This window comes from Ursus americanus, chromosome 8, assembly GCF_024610735.1.
Source record: "Ursus americanus isolate L20-20 chromosome 8, mUrsAme1.1.p, whole genome shotgun sequence".
Classification (NCBI taxonomy): Eukaryota; Metazoa; Chordata; class Mammalia; order Carnivora; family Ursidae; genus Ursus; species Ursus americanus.
In genome coordinates, this window is record NC_142134.1 from 4,885,707 (window position 1) to 4,908,972 (window position 23,266).

The 23,266-nt window shown below is 41.3% G+C and overlaps 1 protein-coding gene across 1 annotated transcript; it reads left to right on the forward strand.

Moving 5' to 3' along the window:
* Positions 1 to 1,414: 1,414 nt before the first annotated feature.
* On the forward strand, positions 1,415 to 21,496 carry LOC123789663 (all-trans-retinol dehydrogenase [NAD(+)] ADH7-like). The gene is given in 12 exon segments (XM_087864395.1): positions 1,415 to 1,531; positions 2,642 to 2,673; positions 2,675 to 2,756; positions 3,085 to 3,136; positions 3,139 to 3,171; positions 3,270 to 3,290; positions 3,293 to 3,497; positions 9,141 to 9,181; positions 9,184 to 9,398; positions 12,850 to 13,062; positions 19,227 to 19,349; positions 21,377 to 21,496. Coding segments are annotated over 12 exon segments (1,254 nt in total).
* Positions 21,497 to 23,266: the final 1,770 nt, after the last annotated feature.

Genomic DNA, 23,266 nt, shown 5'->3' on the forward strand with positions numbered 1-23,266 from the left:
AAATTTTGTTTTTTAGATTAACATGCTGTGGGGCTTTTGCCAAGGCCTTAAGAGGGAGTTTGCAGTTGAGCGTTTTTATATCCGCACCGGCACCTCCCATGTTGGTCCTCTTGTGCCTTTGTTCAAAGTAAACAACTTCTCATTGCTGAGATAAAGTTTGTTTCCTTTGGTTTGAAGGTTGAGACTCAGAACGTTTGCCTATACCTGTTTACCTTTGCCTGATAATACTGCAAGATTTGCTGGCGGTCTTCAGCGATTTTGCTGCTAAAACAATGGTGCTCACACCCAGGCCTGACTGCTGGCGGTGTGCTTTTATCTGGTGGGTTTAATCGACCTGATGAGATTATATATTACATATTATATCAAAAGAGATATTTGTGGCAAAGCTCATACCCGTTTTTCCAAAGATAGTGTTGTTTATATGTGTTATCTGAAAATCTTTCAGAGTGTTACAACTTGGTCTGAAGACTTAGAAAACCCGCCTCCCTGATACACTCTACAAGAGTAAAATCTCCCTTTTGTGGAATGAGTTTACTTGGAGGTGAGCGTGCCAGTGTCACCACTAAAGACTATAAGAAGTAAAATCTACTTTGGGCACCCTTCTATCAATAGAGTCAGAAGACCTAGAAGATGATACCATCATTACTTCTTAAATTAAGAACTAGTGGCCTGAAGTGCTCAGTAGCTACGGAAAAGCTAAGCATTTGCCCAAGTAAATGAAAGCCCTTGACATTTGAAAGCCAGTATACAGGCTGGGTTTCAGTTTCCCTTCTGCCCCTGCACTTGCTCCTTTGTGCACACTGTCAGAAAATTTCCAGTGATGGGGCGCCTGGGTGGCCCAGTCGGTTAAGCATCTGTCTTTGGCTCAGATCATTGATCCCAGGGTCCTGGGATCTAGCCCCCCATTGGGCTGCCTGCTCAGTGGAGAGTCTGCTTCTCCCTCTCCCTCTCTGCTCCCCTTGCTTGTGCGCCCTCTATCTCTCTCTGTCAAATAAATAAATAAATAATAAAATCTTAAAAAAAGAAAGAAAGAAGAAAGAAGAAGGAAAGAAAGAATGAAGGAAGAAAGAAAGAAAGAAAGAGAAAGAAAGAAAGAAAGAAAGAAAGAAAGAAAGAAAGAAAGAAAGAAAGAAAGAATTTCCAGTGATGAACTCAGTAAAGTCAAGGCAGCACTTTCCAGTTGTAGGTAACAGTGTGGTGTGTAATGTACGATACAGCATAGGAGCCACATAATCTTGACATAAAGGTAGCCATGCAGGAGTGTGCTCCGCACGAGGATGCATACACATATGTATCTGTCTCAAGTTGCTTTAGTCGTCAGGGTAGCTCACCAAAGGAAGCGTTCTCTCTACGCTGGGGATTATTTTTTCTCTTTTTTAAATGAACACTTTCTTTTTCATTCAAAAAGTGAAAGATGGTTGTTCAGCTTGCTAAGGCGGCCGTTACAAAGTACACAGACTGGACGCCTAAACAACAGAAATGGATTTTCCCACAGTCTGGCAGCCGGAAGTCTGTGGTCAAGGTTGGCAAGGTTGGCTTTCTGAAGCCTCTCTCTTTGGCTTTACTTGAGCTCCCGGCTCAGTGGGGAGCCTGTTTCTCCCTGCCCCTACTCTCCCACCCCCACGTTTGTGCTTTCTCTCTCTCTCAAATAAATAAATAAAATCTTTAAAAAGATAAGGAGAGTAGTTAGTACACAGACATGTACTGAGAGAAGACCATGTGAAAACGGAAAAAGAGCCATGTAGCTGTCTGAAAGAACTCTCTAGCAGAGTTGCATTAGCTGAAAAGATGAGGAATAACTCATTTCGCATGTGAACAAATTAATTAAAATATTTTATAGGATTCCTCAGCAGATTTGGGGAGAAAAATCAAGAAGAGTTTCCCTTTCTCTCACCCCCTCTCTCTTAATCTCTCTCTCTCTTATCCTTTAAAACACAAACTACTAGTCTGCTTTATTAAAACTTTGTTGAGTTTTTATTGACACAGTGTCTGATAAAAAGAAATGGTTAGTAATCATAACTAAGGACTTCTTTCAAAATCTTTTGAGAATCAGAATTGTGATTACTTGTCACAAACAGTGAGGAGCTCATTTGTGCCTGGAGAACTGACAACTTCCTGGAGTGTCCCCCACCCCTCCCTCCTTTAGACAGAGCCTAACCGTTGGTTTCAGCAGCAGGTTGCTAAGTAGGTGTTGCGGTCAGTTTTTCTTTAACCTTCTCCTGAACATTATAGTAACCTGAGCATTGTAGTAACTACAGCTTTGCTCCTCGCTTACCTTCTTCCACACCTTCCCTCTACCTTTGATTAAGAGAATCCTAGGAGGGCCTCGCTGTAAGAATCTACTTTGTGCTGGCCACATGGTAACATCTGCATCCTGGCTCTGTCACAAGAGCACCGATTTACTACAGAAGGGCACTGAAATTCGTAGTAGGGCCAGAGGCAGCAATAACGTAAATCCCTTGAGGACAGGGATCATGTCTAATGGTTCTATATGAGGCTTACATTCTTTCACGAGTCAACAGTATTATATTAGGTAATCATACTTAACAATTATAATCTTTTCAAGAGCAAATTAAATAGCCTTCCAACTGTAAAATGCCCAGTTTGCCAGTTGGTGCGAGGTTCTTGTCTTTGAACACAGAATTTGGCCACAGCAATCTGTCACACTGATGACCGTGGTAAAAGGGGCAATGGTATCTAAGTTTCCAGTGACGGTGGAACACAAAGCAACTGGAGAAGGAGTCAATACAGTGAAACTGGGCACGTGGATTTCAAGTCACAAAGTTGAGGAAAATAGGGTTTGATTATCCTATTAAAGGAAATAGTACAATCGGACATCATTAGAAAGAGCCTTAACACAATCAAGGAGGATAAAAGGATCCAAGGGGAACAGATCGTACTGAGTGAATTTGATTTGGCAAAATCTCAGCCTCCAGCAGGAAAACCCTATGGCGCTTATAAACTTTAGAATATTTTAAGAATTCCTTGCATGTGTCATAGATTCAATTAACATTTGTTTATTTCATATTTTTATTTCATATTTTAATGTTAATGACTGAGAACTTATATCATGATGCTTTCCCTCCATGTGACAAAGTCATCCCCCTCTTTCTGCCTCCATGCAGAGAATGCAATGCTTTCTCAACCCGGATGGCAACTCTTGCATTAGGAGTAAGCAGGTTTCAGTCAATTTTGTTCTAATGCCATTTAAACTGTTCCTGTGCTCACTCTTGAACTGAATTAACTAATATGTGTCTTTGATGTATTAGATAGCATTACTGGTCATGGAGCCCTGCTGATGGTCCTACCAGATACATGTGCAAGGGCAAACCAGTCTGTCACTACATGAACACAAGCGTGTTTACTGAGTATACCCTGGTGGATGAATCTTCTGTTGTTAAGACTGATGATGCAACTCCTAAGAGTCTATTTAATGGATGTGGATTTTCCACTGGATATGGGAGTGCTATTAAAATGAGCAAGGTAGGGATACTCAGGTGGCTCAGTTGGCTAAGTACCTGCCTTTGGCTGGGGCCTGTGATCTCAGGGTCCTAGGATCGAGCCCCATGTTAGGCTCCCTGCTTGGTGGGGAGCCTGCTTCTCCCTCTCCTTCTGCCTGCTGCTCCCCCTGCTTGTACTCTCTCTCTCTCTTTCAAATAAATAGATAAAATCTTAAAAAAAAAAAAAAAAGAACAAGGTAAGAAGCAGGATGGGCATTTCTTCCTTTTTCAAAAAATTCTTTTTAAGTGGTTTTCTTAGAATCCTGGAAATTTTTGAATAAAAAAAAGTTTTGAGAGCATATTTCACAGGCAGGCTGTTTCTACACACTGCCAAATCAACCAGAAGAAAAAATGAAAACTTCAGATTAGAAATTTTACTTCTAAATAACTGGAAATGAAACTTCTAGATTTAATTTTGTTCCCTCTACATTTCCTTCAGGAAATTTTAGGCTTGAAAATTTAGATCTAAAATTCATCTTTCTTTGTTCACAAAATAAATATCGATGCTGGTGTGTTAGTTGGCTAGATGTCCTAGCAAAGTACCACAGACTGTGCGGCTCAAACAGAAATGTAGCGTCTCACATTCTGGAGAGCAGAAGCCGCACCTCAGGGGCGCCTGGGAGGCACAGCGGTTAAGCGTCTGCCTTCAGCTCAGGGCGTGATCCCGGCGTTATGGGATCAAAGTCCCACGTCGGGCTCCTCCGCTAGGAGCCTGCTTCTTCCTCTCCCACTCCCCCTGCTTGTGTTCCCTCTCTCGCTGGCTGTCTCTATCCTGTCGAATAAATAAACAAAATCTTAAAAAAAAAAAAAAAAAAGAAGCCGCACATCAGGGGGTTAGCAACACTGGTTCCTTCTGGGCGGTATGAGGGAAGGACCTGTTCCCAGGGCTCTCCATGGCTGCCTTCTGCTGACATCCCTTTCACGTCATCTTTTCTTTATGCCAGTCCCTGCATCCTCATTTCCCCTTTGTCACCAGTCATATTGGATTAGGGCCTACCCTAATAACCTCATTTTAACTTGACTACCTCTGGGAAGAACCTGTCTCCAAATAAGATCACATTCTGAGGTACTGGGGGTTAAGACTTCAACATGTGAATTTGAAGAGGGGACACAATTCGACCCATTCTAGCTGGTATATAACATGAAAACATGAATGAGTTTTTAAGAATGATTATTCGGACTCAATTTATGTTACTCTTATTGAGTCAAAGAAGTAAATAGAATAACATACAATTCTTAGATAGTAGAGCCATTCCCACAAGCAATCTCCACATTGTAGTGGTCTCGTCCAAATGCAAAGTCTTAAAAAATGTATCTATGTATTAGTTGATTTCAGATTTATAACTCAAACTCTCTGCTAAGTCTTTTATCCAGCTCCCTGTCTGACATCTCCAGTTAGATGTCTCACAAGTATCTCAAACTGAATACACATAAAACTGAATTCTTTTTTTAAAAAAAGATTTTATTTATTTATTCGACAGAGATAGAGACAGCCAGCGAGAGAGGGAACACAAGCAGGGGGAGTGGGAGAGGAAGAAGCAGGCTCCTAGCGGAGGAGCCTGATGTGGGGCTCGATCCCAGAACGCCGGGATCACGCCCTGAGCCGAAGGCAGACGCTCAACCACTGTGCCACCCAGGCGCCCCAATAAAACTGAATTCTTAACCTTCTTCCTCGCTGCCCCCAACCATATTTATGCCACTTCACTTTTCTTTATCCTTGATCTTCCCTCTCTATCACCTTATACCTAATCTAGCCCCAAGTCCTGTTAACTTTACCTGCAGGCTATGTTTCAAATCTGTCCATTTTCTTCAACTCACCACCATCACCACATCTTGACTGGAATGATACAGTGGCCTCCCTTCTGTTGTCCTCATTACTCTTCTTGACCATCTCCAAGAAGTTTCCATTTATCAGCCAGAGTAATTTTATAAAACATAAATTGGACTAATTGCCTTTTTCACCAAAAACCTTTCAGTAGCTTCTGTATCGGAACAATTTCATCCCTCCTATGACAAAATGGCCACACTTGTCTCTCTTGAGACCCTGAAGCCTGCTGAGCATAAAGGCATTTACGTGTGTTATTCGGATTGTCTGTGATTGGTTCTTTAACATCACTTCCAGTTCAAAGGTCATCTGTTCAGTCCAAGAAATTCTTGTTTCTCTGTCTACTCTACCTACGGAGAAACCTCTTCCCATTATTCAAGGGAACATGACTGCTTCATTAAAGTGTGTGTCCCAGATCTCAAACTCTCATTATAGCTTAGTCTTCCTCATTAAACTCTGAGCTCCAGGAAGCTACAGACCAAGTCTTCTTTATTCATTACAGTGCTTACCAAGGAGCCTGGACACAGAAATGGCTTAATAAATAGCACTTGGACAAAAACGAATGTATGAATGAATAAAAGAAGGGGATGTCAAATATGTGGAAAAGATATGAGAAAAGGTGAAGGGGCTTGTGGAAAATAGGCATGCAGGTGTGGAGGTCGATTTATCTTAGATACAGGGCCATGACAAGTCTGAGGTCTACGAGTCTATAACATTAGTGTGCATGCACATATGAGTGGCATATTTAGTCACCATTTGCTTATAGATTTCTTTGGAAAATCCTGGAGATGGAACATTCCTTCCAAAAGGTCTCCTTGAGGTTTTCCTTAAGAATTTTCTACCAAGACAGAGGTGAAAAAAGAGACATTGGATTTATTTTTACAACTCGTATTTATAATTTTTTTATTGTATAAGATGTACTGGTACCATATTAGTACTTGGCTAATAGACTATTAATCAAGACAATCTCCACTCTGAGGTATAATTTTTTTTCCTGGAAGCTGTATCTTAAGGCAAATCACTTGAATGAACATACGATCTTGCTTTTGCTTATTTGAAAATAGGTCACACTTAAAATATGAGCGTATGGGGGGGGCGTCTCCAAACCCCCCTTTGTTTCAATGATTCACTGGAAGGATTTATGAAAAGTGCTTATCTTCATGTTTCCAGTTATTACAGCAAAAGGATATAGATTAAAAGTGGCAAACAAAAAAGGAGTGTAGGGCAGAGTCCCGGCAAGAGCAGGTACAAACTTCCGGTTGTCCTCTCCCAGTGATATCACAAGGACAGAGCTTAAGTTTCCCAGCAACAATGTGTGTCAGCCAGGGAAGTTCACCTAAGTCTTGAGGTCCATGATTTCTATTGGGGAACAGAGGCAGGCAGCACCCCTGTGACCAACCTCAGCTACTCAGACCCCAGTACCACCAGAAGTCAAGTTGATGGCTTGAAAATAGGCATTCACCATACATCATTATTAGCATAAACTGTCTAGCATGTCCTAAGGTGTCAGATATACAAAGATACTCACATAAGACAGGATAATCTAAGGACTCGAAAGTTATCTTCAGGAGCCTATCAAGGGTCAGTCTTAACACTTCTGGAATATGGGGCACCTGGGTGGCTGAGTCAGTTAAGCATCTGCCTTTGGCTCAGGTCATGAGCCCAGGGTTCTGGGATCAAGCCCCAAGTCGGGCTCCCTACTCAGAAGGGAATCTGCTTCTCCCTCTCCCTCTGCCTGCTGCTCCCTCTTCTTGTACTCTCTCTCTGTGTCAAATAAATGGACAAAATCTTAAAAAAAAAAACACACACACAGATTTTTATTAAAGAACAATAAGGAGGGGCGCCTGGGTGGCTGTCGTTAAGCATCTGCCTTCGGCTCAGGGCGTGATCCCAGAGTCCTGGGATCGAGCCCTGCGTCGGGCTCCCTCCTCCGCTGGGAGCCTGCTTCTTCCTCTCCCACTCCCCCTGCTTGTCTTCCCTCTCTTGCCGGCTGTCTCTCTCTCTCTCTGTCAAATGAATAAATAAAATCTTAAAAAAAAAGAAAGAAAAAAAGAAAGAACAAAAAGGGGATGGGAACAGTGAAGAAAAATAATGGTAAAAAGTGAAACTAATTATATTTTTTAATTACCTATATTTGGTATTTTTATTTTAGACTATGGTATTCTTCTGCAATAATGATATGGATAATTTCCTATAGACATTAATCTCTAATTACCATTCCTTTGAACAGGAAGGTTAGAAAAGAGAGAGGATTGTTGGTTTGTTGTTTGTTCTTTTGTTTGGTGGGGTTATTGTTTTCAGATGGAAGGCACAGTTAGCAGACTAGGGCCATGATCCACTTAGAGGCTCAGAGGCAGGTAACAGCAGGGGCAAGAAACTATCACTTTACAGATGGGCAGCTGAGACCTAGAAAGAAATGTTGAGTGGTACAGCTTTGTGATTAGAATGATCCCACTTCAGGGCCACCTTAGTAAGTCAAACACTTACTAGAGATAAAGCTGAATGAAGCTCAGAAGGCAGATAGAATTATAAGCTTTCGTACCTAAATCTAGAACCTGAAATTCAACCACCGACAAAAGGTTCCATCTCAAATCTGGACATTTATAAAGCTAGTACATAAACTGGAAGGAAAGGCAGAGAATACCCAGTTTAGTTTCTGGTACAAAATGCTCCCCATTAAGGAATCCATCAAGAAAATTTATTGAATGAATGAATGAATGAATGAATGAATGAATAAATAATACCCGAGAGAATGACGGCACTGGTTTCAAAGCTTCAAATTCAGGAACTGAACTGAGGGATTAGGATGCCATAACTGAAATTAAAACCCATGGGCAGTAGGTGTAATGTATCTGCAGTTCTCTGTAAATCTCTGCTTATAGATGGAGACATTTCAAAACACATGCACACACATATATACACAAGGTATTCCTTCAGGTAATTCCTTCAAGGAAGGACAAAACCAGAGAATCAGGGGGTATTAAACAGGCCCTGTTCACCCATAAACCTCTGCATTAAGGGAAGGAAGGAAGGAAGGAAGGAAGGAAGGAAGGAAGGAAGGAAGGAAGGAAGGAAGAAGGAAGGAGGGAGGGAAGGAAAGAGGAAGGGCAGGAGGAAGGGGGGGAGGAAGGGAAGGAGGGAATAGGGAGAAGCTACCACAGTAAGTGTCATACCCATTCTGTGAGTTTCCCTGTGTTCAGGTCTCCCTGCTACCAGACATGAAACAGGATTAGGACTCTTCTAGCAAGAAAACTACTTCTGGCTAGAACCTTCCTTAATATAGCACAGAGTAAAAATCCCAAAATTGATCTAACTACATTTCCTCCTAGAGCTACATACACATGGATCACTTAACTGCAACATGGAGGTTTGACTTTGATGAAAAACCAATTTATTTACAAATGAGTCTGAGTCATGGTTATTAAAAAAATGTTAGTCAGACCAAACAGATTTAGGATAGCTCTGTGGAGAAGAGATAATAGAGATCTTGCCACTTATTTCATCCCACTATGAGGCAAGATGAGGTTGTGGGTGGTGGCCGGGAAAGCTACAGAAACTTCCACAACAAAGGCTTGAATAATGTAACGTTTTATAAAGCACTTTCAATTATCTGGCAAATACTGTTTTTGTTCCTTTTCTGTTCTCAGACCTTCTGCTGTTTCCAATCCTCTTTGCAATATTACCATCAGAACAAGTCATCCAATCCTGATATCATACAGATCCTCTGAATTTTGTGTTCTTGATACTGGAGACATTTTGCAGGTTTAGTTTTTTGAGCCTACTTCTAGCATTTACAGGAACTTTTCCTTCCACAGGTCACCCTGTGGTGTAACTTTTGCTGTCTTTGGCCTGGGAGGGGCAGCCTTTCGGTCATCATGGGCTATAAGCTGGCTGGGGCACCCGGGTTTCTTGGGATTGACCTGGACAAAGACAAATTTGAGAAGGCCATGGCTGTGGGAGCCACCAAGTGCATCAACCCCTGGGGCTGTACGAAGCCCATGGGGGAGGTACTTTCAGAAATGACAGGCAACACCGTGGCCTACAGTTCTGAAGTCACTGGGCATCTTGAAAGGGTGATAAGAGCCAAGATAGGGGAGCCATACAACACCCAAGTTCTTTGATCACACAAGGCAAAACTCACTTTCTACAGCTCTGTTAATAACCAACTATGGAAACACCTGCTATGTCCAAACTAGTAACCATGAAGCAGTTTTATTAAAAAGTCAAAACCTTACGAGCGGGTCTCCTAACCTTAAGCATCACATCACACCACTGTCATGTGACCAGAGTGTAAGGCAGTCAAACAACTAGACAAATGTTTGTGTCATCTTTCTTGTATACGTGGATTTCTTGGCAAAGGTGATTCCGTCTCTTACACCTCAAGCCAAATATCACAACATGACCCTCTGAGGAGAGATAAGGAGATCCATGGGGAAAGGGACTTTTCCAAATTTGGCATTCTCTTCCCCAAAATCCATCCAACCGCGCTCTTAACACCTGAGTTTTGTTTTCCCAAATGTGAATCGCTTTAGAAGAGAAGCCTTCAACTTTGTAAAATGTGCCTCCATTGTAGCAGCCAGCAGCACCAGGTCCCCATTTAGATTTGAGAAGCGGGTCCCGGGGTATATTGTTACGGTCTACTGATTTCTAGATGGTACTTTGAAGAACACTGGTCTTTGAAAAATGCCCACATCCACTGCTACAATCTAGCAACCACTGAAAAACTATTCATAGAAAACCAGTTGGGCAAATGGCCACAAAATGTGGGGCTAGTCTCCAAGATGCCACCAAAAAAAGAAACTCCTTTGTCTCCCATGTTAGTATTTTATTTTCATAACTTTTAAAAAAAGATTAGGTCAATTGATTTAGTATAGTTAATTCAATTTAGTTGAGTTTAAATGGCTTTTCAGGGCTTATCTGATATTAATCTACATGATATTAATCTAAAAATAGCACAGGAATTTTCTCTTGAGTTTTGGTCCATGGTACACAGAAATGCCATGAACACCGACCACAATAATTTCTGCTTTCTATCTTGAAGAGCAAATGTAAGAAAACGTTAAATTAAGACTAGAGTTATATTGTGAGTTTTTTTTAAGCAAGCAGAAAACGAAAGGCATGTGGACCAAATTCAGCATCATGACTTGGAAACTGAATTATCTGCTGAGACCACAATAATATGTAGGGCATTTCAGGGCCCATGAAATATTATGAAATGAAGAAACAAATAATCTCCTTAATTTAAACTCAGATTGATGCCCTTGCATCCTGCTGTGGAACCAGCATGGTGGAAGGTAATCTTCCATGAGCCAACATGCTCACGCATGACCTTGTGCTGCTCCTCACTGGACACACATGGATGGGATTTTTTTTTTTAAGATATTGTTTATTTATTTGACAGAGAGAGAGACAGCCAGTGAGAGAGGGAACACAAGCAGGGGAATGGGAGAGGGAAAAGTGGGCTCCCAGTGGAGCAGGGAGCCTGATGCAGGGCTCGATCCCAGGACCCCCGGATCACGCCCTGAGCTGAAGGCAGACACTTAACGACTGAGCCACCCAGGCGCCCCAGTGGATGGGAGTTTTTAGGGGTAATGACAACAGAGCCACCGACCTGAGAGTGGTGTCTTTAACCTTGGAGCTTCAACAAGTAAGAGATGCCTATTGTCTCATCATAACCCCCTTTACATAAGCCTACTTACTTCCAAGGACAGATATAAAATGAGATCATGACCACAATGATAACAAAAAATAATGACCCACCCCTGACCCGATTTAGGGCTTTTAGCTGGCACACGTTTAATATCAGCATTCACAACTCAGGTTCCTCAAAGGCCTGAATTAGAAGCACCAACACTGTCTCTATTGGAAAGATTTTATGGGACAAGAAGTTCTAATTGATTGTTCTCAATATATACAAGAACATGTATGAAAAATAGAAAGTATCCAAATCACAACAGCATCAGAAAAAAATTCTGGACCCTAAGCCAAAATATACAAAAAGGGCGTGTTACATTCTATGCGGACAATTGAGATTTGCGCTGAAATGCGCGACATAGGCAATGGCCAATTCTCAGTCCTGGTCTTATATGAACTATGAGCAGGATTTGATATAGCTGGTGGCTCCCTTTTTCTCAAATAACTCTGTTCACTTGGCTTCTAGATATTACTTTGTTCTTCTTCTTCTTGTTGCTCTTCTCTTTTTTTATTCTCCTGTCTCACTGGTCACTCCTTCCAGGAATCCATGCTGGATCCTCCACATCCCCAGACATCTAACTTTGGGGTATCCTAGGGCTCAGTCCTCACACTTCCTCTTCTTTCCTTATATTTACTTCCAAGGTGATCTCCTCTGGTCTCATGGCTTTAAATACGGTGTTTATAACACCTAATGTTATATCTTCAGCCGAGCCCTCCACCTGAGCTACAGACTCGTATATCCAATTACCTCCTCGACACCCCCACTTGGATATTTGATAGACATGCAAACTTAACTTGCCCCAGACCGCGCCTGATTCCACCACCTCTGCCCTAGGCCCCAACCTATTCTTCCCAGTCTTCCCAAGTCAATAAATGATAGCTCCCTCATTCCCATTGGTCAGGCCCCAAACCTTGGATCATGCTCTTTCTCTCAAATAGTGAATACTTCAGCAAGTCCTATTGGCTCTATCTTCAAAGTATACCCAGGGTCTGATCATCTCTCACCAGCACCATCACTTGTCCAAGCCACTATCATCTCCTTCCTGCATTATAGTAACTTCTTCAATGGCCTCTCCGCTTTTGCCCTTTGCCCCCATAGAGAATATTCCCCTCAGAGCAGCCAGAGTGAGACTGTTAGAAACGGAAGTCAGATCAAGACATGCCTCTCTCAAAACCCTCTAATGGCTTCCTTTTTCACTCAGAATAAAATTCCAAAATATGCAATGGCCCAAAGGCCCCACATGATCTGGCCCTCTGACCCCAGGTGCTCCTTTCTTCTGTCCTCACACTGCTCAGCCGCACTAGCCTCCTCACTGTTCTCAAGGGCCAACACTCTACCTCGGTGGCCTTTGCAGTTACTCTGCCCTCTCCCTGAAATATTCTTTCCCAAGATTTCTGGCTAGCTCATTTCCTTCACATTTTTGCTCAAATGTCACTTTATCACGCAGCCCTTCCGTGAGCTTAAAGTAGCATTCCTTCCCTCCCTCACCACCCTCCTTCCCTGGCACTCCCTACTGCCTTCACTCTGTTTTTCGCCTTTGTGCTTATCACAGATTACTTGTTTATTCAGTTCTTGGCACTAAAAGGAGAGGATTCTCATGCTTCATGCGAGCAGGGACTTGGTATGTTTCGTCTCTGCTATACTCACAGCCCTGAAATGGTGCCTGCTACTCAGTCCGTACTCAGCAGATATGTATTGAATAACTGGAGTTTACTTCTAATATTCCTGAATAATCCATAATCTCCCCACGTCATACCCTCAGTCAAAGTGAGGAGGCTCAACTTACATCGCATTGTTTATTACTTAATTCAAGTCTTATTTCCTCTAAGGAGTCTCCTCTGAGAAACCCCATCCTTAGCAACCAGCCCCTCATTCTCGTAACCCAATTACTGTGGAAAGAAAACAAGCTTTGGCCTCACATCGACCACGAGGTCACAGGTGATCCTGACAAAAGCTATACCAGCAGAGTGCTGAGTGGGCTCCAGGAGAACAGGAAGATGGGAAATGGAACCACAAACAATGAACTAGAAACAGTTCTTTCGGTAAAGACAGTGTTATGTAAAAGGAACACATCCAGGGCAACAAAAAGAAGTTGCGGGCATCAAGAAAGGGTTTTTTTGTGGGTGTTTTTGCCTTTGTTTCTTAAGACAGGGAAATACAGCTTATGTGTGTGCTTTTGATAATAGTTCCATTATGGGGAAAAGGTCATAATGCAGGAGAGAAAAGGGATAAATATAAGATAAGACATAAAGATCATTTGGTGAAATCTAGAGAAAATGTGTGCTAATTTATAGGTTGGGAAAGTAGAGATAATGTTCCAAAACTAGCGACTGATTTCCTGGCAAAGAAATTTGACCTGGACCAGTTGATTACCTATGTTTTACTTTTTAAAGTAAACTCAGTAAAGAATTTGAGGTCTCTGTTTGTCTAGTGATCTTGGTTCCTCCGCACAGGCTACTTTTAAAAAATTTAATATTTATGAATGTACCCATTTCCTTCATATTTTATTTCTGATTATTTAATCTAGCAAGATTGACATTGCTGATTACTTCGTAGACTTAGTATATCCCTGTCCTGTATTAACCCCTTTTTTTTTCCGCTGTCAAAGTCATTGTTTATTACACAAAAAAAGGAGCATGCAACATTGGCATGTCAAAAATAATGAGTATTTCACTCACTCACAATAAGCAAGAAGGTTCGGCAGACCTGCTGCACTGATCTGGTCTGAGATCATTGCGTTGATGACTTTCTTCAGGTTGTGATCCCCAGACAGCGCCGGCAATTATTTGGAACAGCTGGCTGCGATTGTGAATCTATTTATAAAACCGTCCTCTTCCACAAAGCTGGGATCTTTTTTTATTTACTTTTTGAGTGGATTTCATCTTGCCTATTTTTTATCTCATCATAAAGATGCTCATTTCTTCAAGTAATGCCACAAAAACTTACTTTACAGTTTTCAAAGTGCTTTTTATCAAATATACTTTGGATCCTTTTATTATTGTGGTTGTTGTTACCATTTCTGGTTGAAGAAACTAAGACCATGAGCGGCAAGTAAATAACTTGCCAGGCCCCGTAGGGGCAGCGCCAGGGTGCAGACTCAGTGCAAAGCCTGGGCTCTTCCCACCACTCCCGCGCTCCTTGGACAGAGCTGGCAAGCTCCGGGCCAATGTGGGCGTTCTTGTCACTCTTCTTGCTGCTTCTGAGGGTTGGGCAAGGGTCAAAGTAGGATACGAAGAATTCACACAAATGTCAACTGGGACATCCATCTCATGGGTCAGAGATCCTGTCTACGAGATGAACTAGATTTCCTTCACCGAGTCTAAATTTACTAAACAGCCACTACATGCCAAGCTTTGAGTTTCATCAGCAAAAGGAATTATATCTTAATCTGAGATCCAAATGCTCACTAATTTCTTCCCCTGCATGTTTTTTCGGCGTTGTCTCTAGTCTCTACATCTGGTCTAGCTTACCAGATCATTGCATCAGGAACATTCAAACCGTTTGTGTAAAAAAAAAAAAAAAAAAAAAAAAAAAAAAAAAAAAAGGTCCAACTGTCAGAATCACCCATACACATTTACCCAGCGAAGCAAAAGTAATAGCTTAATATAACCAGTTTGGAAATGAATTATAAATTATTGTCCAAAGAAACAAATTCCGCTTTCAGGAATTTTGCTTCAAATATCCCACCTTCTGCAGCGACTTCCAAATGCATGTTTATAAGCCTAAGCCCTTCGAGTTCCACCTACTTCCCGTAGAGTTCCACCTTGATGTCCCATTTGCATCAGCTTCGCCCCAAACAGTTCTTTCACCAGCGCATCCTATCTCAGCGAATAATGCCCCTTCTTCTGCTTTCACAGACTAGAAGCCACAGCGTCCCATTTGACTTCTTCTTCACTCCTGCCTAGCACGTACAAACTGAGGCTAAGACCCGACAGTGCCCGCTCCACTATGCCTTCCTCTCATTGCTCACGATCGTGACCTTAGCTCAGTCTAACCATCCATCCGGACAAGCTAACACAGCAGTGGGATAACAGGTCTCCTGCCTACCGCGTTTTAACGTAATAGTCAGGCCTTCGCTAAGCTGCTAAAACTCAGCTTGTCCCCAAATGCCAGTGCGTTAGCATAGTTCTGAAAGTCTTTACTACTGGACCACAACCTATTTTATTTACTAATGTACCCAGTCTTCCAACAACTAAGAACTTAACAGCCACTCTTCTGCGGCATCTGTGCTAGGCTCTGGGGATACAGCGAGGGAGGAGGTCTTATCTACTTTTATGAGTCTGCTAGGCGTTCAGAAGTTTAAGCGCATTGGATTACCCTCCCTGTTCACACCTTTCTAGCCTTAAACATGCTTTCTCCCCAACCAGAAAAACTCATTTCCTTTTGCCAGCCTGTTGCAATCGTACTGATACCTCAAGAATCAGCTCAGATATCTTTATCAAAGACCCACAAGAAGGAAATTAGTTGGTGAGGACTTCAGGCCCAGAGGATTTCCAATAACAGAATTTCCCTGAAGATTCCTATAACAGATAGAAGGGCAATTGATTAAACTGTCATCTGGCAGGTATGGAAACAAATTACTAAAAGTGGTGATTTTACCTTTCAGCTTCTGAACCGTCTAGACGTTTTGAGTCAAGTGGCGGGAAGTCTGTTGTGTAATGGTGACGTGTAGCTCCCTTATCACACTTCCTTCCACTGCGATCGTGGATCTGTTTCAAAAATATAAGCAGAAGTAGATTTGGTGAAGGTATATATTCCTTATAAAATAAATATTTAGAGGCTTCTTAGCCCCTGGGAATTAGCAGGGGGCACGGGGTCAACGATATCAAAATGTCAAGTTTACATTTCCTGAGGCTGTAGTTATGCTTGGATTTTTACATTAAAATAGTTTTTAAAAGAGATTTAACCAGCTGCTGCCACTTAGAGCAGATTGGGGATATAAAGATAACTGTTTATATTTCCTAATGTAATAGTCATTTTATGGGTGGTCTTTAACACATTGTAACCATATTTTTTTGGATTCAAATGGAAATTTTTTATTTATTTATTTATTTGTTTATTTATTTTTTAAGATTTTATTTATTTATTCAACAGAGAGAGAGACAGCCAGCAAGAGAGGGAACACAAGCAGGGGGAGTGGGAGAGGAAGAAGCAGGCTCATAGCGGAGGAGCCTGATGTGGGGCTCGATCCCGTAACACCGGGATCACGCCCTGAGCCGAAGGCAGACGTTTAACCGCTGTGCCACCCAGGCGCCCCTCAAATGGAAATTTTTTAAAAACACTTGTTATAAATTAACTTGAATTAGGTTTTCAAATCTGCTCATTGAATGGTACAAGTTCATCGGTGAGATTAGGAAAGAGATAGTGTCATTTAAGGGAAGAGCACATTTTTTAATGAATAACTTTAAGAATCATCATTATATAACGAGGTGAAACTGAATCATAATAAAGTGCACGAGGCTTTTTACCAGAATATATTAATATTTCAGAAATACGTCTTTTTATAATATTACTCAAATATAAAAGTGCAGCTAGAATCATACTGTAATAAATATCCTGGGGGCGCCTGGGTGGCTCAGTCGGTTAAGTGTCTGCCTTCGGCTCAGTTCATGATCCCGGGGTCCTGGGATCAAGTCCTGCATCAGGCTCCCTGCTCCGCAAGCCTGCTTCTCCCTCTGCTTGCCACCCCCCTTGCTTGTGCTCTCTCTCTGTCAAATAAATAAATAAAATCTTTAAAAATATATATATCAATGTTGGGCTCAGTAAAGTAGAATTACAAGTCTCCAAGTTCCTGTTCACTTGGTAATGACTCTGATTTAACAAAAAAATGTTTTCAGTTTGGTACAACTGCCTCTATCACCTCTCTCTCTCTCATCTTATCTATCTATCATCTATCCAGCTCTATATGTATAATGCACTAAAATTTCTTAACAAAAATTGAATATTTTACAAAATGTTTCGTGGTGATATATTTCGTTTGAAGAAGCAGTTTTATTTTGTTATTGAGCTTTTATTGGCTGTGGATAAAGTATTTAAACACCTGAAAAAACATATGAGATGCTTTATAAGAAAAATAAGTAAGGTGGGTATAGCAGAAATTGCAGGTTTTAATACAAGGCTGTAATATAGCTAAGACAGACATGCCTCGGTAAATTGCAAAATCTCCAAAATCTCCACTTTTACACCATAAATATTTCCCAATGAAAAGTGGCTTGAAGCCAAGGAGTGAAAGTTCTCTTCCCTTCTCCTAGTTTGCTGATCTAGTTTAATCTAGGTTTTAAAAAAACAAACAGCCGAAATACCTATAAAGTATACAAAATTCCTTTGTGAAGTACCTTCATCATCAACCAAGTTTGGCTATAGCATTTTCAAAGCATTTGTCATAGTCACAGTTTACAAATATATAATATATATAATACATACATAAATACATATATTTATAGAGATAATACATATGTGCGATCTCCACCTAAGAATGATTTAGAGACATTTCTCTCATCCATTAGCAATGTCTACTGTTAGAACCCTATGACCTAATTAAGGAAGTAAAAACTGCCCCCAGGGAAGCATTTTTAACCAGAAAAATATGTAAAATGAATGTCTCTTATCTCAAACTTAAAAAAACATTAAATAAGGACATCTAAAGGACATTGAACTATATTTGAGTATAGTTACAGCAAAAGAAATAAATCCAAGAAGGAATAAACATATTATCAGATCGGTTTTTGAAATAAACTCTACTTTGGCTGGACTAGAGTTTCCTATTAATTATATTTTTACAAATGCAGCCTATGTCACAATTTCATATATTTAATGTTTCTTAAACTTTATGAAATCATTTTTCACTTCTGTACTGTCATGGCCAAATAGTGAAAAGAAAGACCTTCTACTATCTTGCCAGGAAAACCTACCTATGAATGGTGTTTTGAATCATCAGAAAACACTGGTTTTAAGGTGAGCTCAGGAAATTGATAGTTTTTGTATACTTTTCATTTTTAGTCAATGAAGCCATGAAACAATGTCAAACTGAAACATCGCGGGACACCTGGGTCAGTTGGTTAAGCATCTGCCTTTGGCTCAGGTCGTGATCCCAGGGTCCTGGGATGGAGTCCTGCATCGGGCTCCTTGCTCAGCAGGGAGGCTGCTTCTCCCTGTGCTTGGCTGCTCCCTCTGCTTGTACTCTCTGTCTCTCTATGACAAATAAATAAATAAAATCTTTAAAAAAAAATTAAAAACCTAAATTATTGGATGTTAAATCAAAGGATAAATAAGCAGGAAATACCTAGAGGAATGTTAAAAGAAATATCCCTCTTAATGAAGCTTCTTGTTTAAAGAATAATCTAAAATTTTAATCACTTAAATAATGTGTGAAGGATATTCGTTCATGTGGCAATTTTTTTTTCCCATTTCAACCACGTACCAAGTACTGAGTTAGGTAAGCAGCTGGCTCCCAGTGGCAGATGAAACAGACAGGATCTCTGCCCTTACAGACCATATAGTGCAGCTTAAGAGACCATTTACTAAGAAAAGTAAATAAACATACAAATATATTGCATAAATTTGTGATAAGTGCTAAATAGGGGAATGACCAAGGTACCGTGTTAGAGAAAAAAAAAAAAAGGGTAGAAAAAGAAGGACCTTCCAGCTTTCTATGCGGTGTTTTGGAAGGCCATTGACAAGCTCACTTTGAGCTCGCACACGAAGGACAAGCAGGAGGCAGGCCAATCCCCCATTAAAGGAACCACATGGCCAAAGGCCAGTAATTTGGAAAAGTTGACGGTCTCCTCCTGGGAATTACAAAAAAGGCCAGCACAGCTGGTATTTGCCTCAAAATGTTAATAAGATTATTTGGGTTCATGAACCTGAAAAAGTGCTAATTCCTTAAGGACATTTTTATGCATTTATTTATCTCAATAGTCAGTTCTCTTATACACTTGTCCAGAAAAGAACATGATTAAGTTTTCACCAAGATTGATATAAAAAGATTTTTACTTAGAGGAAGAAAAAGACTATATATAGCTTTCCCCATGACCTCAACTCCACTCTGCAAAATTCCTTCCACCAGCGTTTTCTTGTTTCTCACTCCTCCTTACATCTAAAATGTTTTCTAGTCCTCTGTAATCGTTAGCTGAGGCCTCATAAAGTAAACTTTTTCTTTCTCATGCACATATATTTTTTCGTCTTTTTGTTCTTCACTTCTTCACAGTTGGATTCCCTTCGTGAAAGGAGAAGTAAAAATCCCTGTTACTCCAGGCAATCAGCCTTGGGCTCCAGTAGTTCCTTCCACCACCTCGCTGACATTACCAGTCATCCCATCACCTGTGGAGAAGTGACTGATGCTTTCCCTGAGAGTTCGACCCATTATACATGTAGTTTCATAAAGCAGGGGCTACTCCAAGTTCTGTCTTTAAACAGTACCTAGCGGAACATCCTGTGCCGAATGGACACTACGCATTCTTGACTGATTCGGCAATCCAATTGAGAGGATATATATTTCTGGCAGTACCAGCATCCAACACACTAAGTATGCCATCGTGTTAGCCAAAGAATTGCATGAAGTAGCAAAACATGTTCACGGCCGCTGCTCTTTCTGGCAGTCAAATATTTAATTTCAAATTTGGATTTATTTTTCTCTACTGTGAATGAACAAGACTCTCACTTAAAAATCAAGTCAACATTTTAATGAAAAATGATGTTTACCTAAACTTGCAATTGTACATTTGGGGGGGGGGACAGTGTTTTAACTTTGCTGGCATTTTATAAAATTCAATGCAAACTTTGGCAAAGAACCATACGCTTACATAACTATCTGGCATACCTCAAATGTAGCACTATTCATTCAGCAAAGCTTTTTGTAAAACAAGCTTGGATACAAAAAAAAAACAAAAAAAACCCCGAAACTCATGAAGTGCAAATATCATATGTGATTATGGATTAGAACTTAATCAAAAGCCTGATATGATCACCTGAGTCAGAGGCCTGCGTTCCAACTCTCAACATTTGAGGTTCCACCTTGTTCTAACTTTCCTAGGCTAACTAAACTAGAAAGAGGGCTCCCAGTTTCTCTGTACTTTGGAAAAGAATGCTGAGGAGTGTTTCCCTAGGAATAAGAGGTGGTAAAGAACTTCTACTTTATTTTTTCAAAATAGGGGACCCACGATAGTGCTTTAGTTCTGGCAAATGAGAACCACAGAAATGGGCTCTCCCCAGAAAGCACTTGGCAGAACTCTAAAGAAACTCTCCAGTGAGTCAGTTTAATGGAGGAGTAATAACTCAGGAAGAGAGAGGACTAGGTTCTAGGACTTCAGGACTAGGTTCTAGGACTTCAGCCCTAGCACTGTCAGAGACCCTATTTCATTCCTATTTGCTTCTAGAATGCTTGGTAAGACAAATCTCACCTAATTTGGACTATTGTCACTTTGAAACTTAAATAAATAAATTATTATACCATTGGTCATTTTTTAGTAGCCAGTTTCCTCATATTTTGAGGTTTCTCTTATTTGAAGAATATTAAGTCTCATCCTTTCCCCCAGTAGTTTCATGAAGTAATTAAGCATGGAGAACATCTCATTATCCAAAGTCTTTCCTCCAATTGTAATAAGGGTCAAATGAAGAAAGTGGCCTATTCCCTTCACTGAATGTTTATTTCCGAGGTTCAAATAGCCCCTGGCTGCCAGACTTTCATAGAGGCGGTCAGACATGTTCCTCTGGGGTCAGTGCATTAGACAATGTTTGTAGGAATAGTAAGAGTCCCTAAAAGGAGAAACACCTAATCATTCCCTGAAGTCTCCCCACCTCACTTAGGAGACCTCTAATATGAGGTCTCTCTACCTTTAACCAAGAATATTCTTCTTTTCACAACTTACACAGTGGAATTATACCTGACAGTCCACGCCCAACTGTCCTGTGTGACCTACTTCTCCTTAGGAATAGCTTGGCATTTTGACCTTACTCATCTGGGTGAACTCTCCTACTGGGGAATAATTGTCTGGGTAACTCAAACCAATCTGACCCAGCCTAAATCCTTTATTCCCGCCAAAGTCAACCTACCTCCTGGGTTTTCCATTTTAGTATGTGGCCTCACCATCCACTCAAACTGGAAAGCCGGGCACCATGCTGGATTTCTCCTCTGCACCAGTCTCACATCTAATGGCTCATTAAGGCCTCTTGGTTTTACCTCCTAAATATGAATCAACTAACTCCCTCTCATTCCTTGCTAGCACGTGTCTCGGCTTGGTAACCATTGAACACATGTCCTTATCTGTTGCAGAATAGCTTTGGACTAGCTCATTCAAGGTTTCCAAGCCCACCCACAGCTGTGTCCAATCTGAGTATTCCCTTTTTCCGTTCTTTAAGATACAAATGGGCTTTCTGAGTGCAAAGGAGAAAGCATCACCAACCTCCTCGTACCACATTCTCTCACCTCAGGCCTCAGAAGAGGATGTTTCACAGTCTGTATGTGGACAGGATGTGTAGAGTGGAGAGGGCATGCCCTGTTTGCTGTGGATCAGCTCTGCTTGGGCCCCAGTTGGTTCCTGATCAGGTGGGAGAGAGAATGAGGCCCCCACCTGGCAAGGATGCCAAGCACAGGTGCACTCTATGGCTGAGACTCAAACTGCACTGATGTCTTCTCCTCCTTTCCATCAGAGCAGGAACTGTTTCTTTTCCCTTAGGAAGGAGCTTTATTTTTCACTGGCTTTTTTCCCCCTGAAAAAGAACAGAGAATTCAGGGTCTAGATACCAGACTTAACTGTTTTATCATCCATTGGAGACAAACTTAGTAATACTTTGGGAATCTCAACATTCTTCTATCTAGATATTACTGAGTTTTTAAATTTAATTTTACTAGTAATCACCAAAAACACAGCCTGTATGACCTACTCAATTATCCCTAATCTTTGGAAATTGTCAATACTTCAAGAGAAATGTTGCTATCCTGTTACCTTCCTGCAAGTTAATTACAAAGAGAACTTTAAGAAATTCCATATACCTTATCTCTTGTCTTATTTCCCTCTGGCTTCTCCCCACAGTCCCCAGGTGAGGCATCTTAAATGCAAATCTGACTACACCATTTCTTTTCTTAAAAGTCCTTCAAAGACTCAACTTTGCCTACAGGATTTGAGCATGAATCAAAGACCAGCTGACCTCCCCACCACTGACTATACTGCCCACCACCTTCCAGCAGCATTACAATGCTTGAGCTCTCCGCTGCACACACCATGCTTGGGTTTCTTCTTCCTTGCTTTCTCTCTTGCTTTTCCTCCTCCTAGAATATTCTCCCATCCTGCCCCCTTGTCGTAGCAAATTCCTGCTCAGCCATCAGGGTTCAGGTTTGTCTTCACTCCTCCAGAATGTCTCCTCTGACCCTATTGCCTCTCCTCTCCCTCAGTAACCTGGGTATGATTCTGTCATTGCGTGCACCATGGTATATTGTGTATTCTGTTTATGTGTTTGTTCCCTCAAGACTATTCATCTCTCTCCAGCAGCCAGCAGAGAGGCTAACAAGAATAGATGCCCAATAGTGTTTCTTAAATAACAAATGCAAAAATGGAAGGTTCTCAGTCCAGTGAGGACTGGTCTCCTCTGCGGGTCTTCGAAAGGAGTGGAGGGTGGCAGAATCTAGTGAGGCCAAAAGGTTAAGAGTGAGTCCACTGTCAAGTTAGGAAGACAAATAAGACATAACTGCTCCTTTTCGCAGGTGCCTTGGGAGGTGCCTTCCAGCTGCCTTGTTTGTTTCTCTTTTCTAGCAGGGTTGAGGACAGTGAAGTCACAGCCAAAAATTTTGTGCTTGCTGGAGACACCAAACCCTGAAATGCTGGACCAGCTGTGCAACTTACACAAAGCACATCCCGCCACATATGTCCTGCACGACCTAGGAACTGCTTTAGGAGTGAGAGAAGCTGTATAGAAAATGGTCTGTCAATCAGTATGGAATAGTACAGTGAGGGTTAGTACCATTCCCACCGCTGATTCACGCCCTCTTGATAAATGGGTTGATACGGGAACAGAGGATTCAGGCAATTCTGAGAAGCAGAAGACTTTGATATGTGTGTTCCCCATGTGTTCCTTCTGCCTCTTTTCCCCCTCTCCTGCATCTTAGCCAGCCTTGGTAGGTGCCCTCAAAATTTATTATCCAAATCAGCTTAATTTTAAGAGTCAATGGCTCTTTTACTAATAATTATGCTGAGACAAAAGCTCAAACCAACAGCATCCCGGGAAAACTAAGACATGGTTTTTCACTCTCCA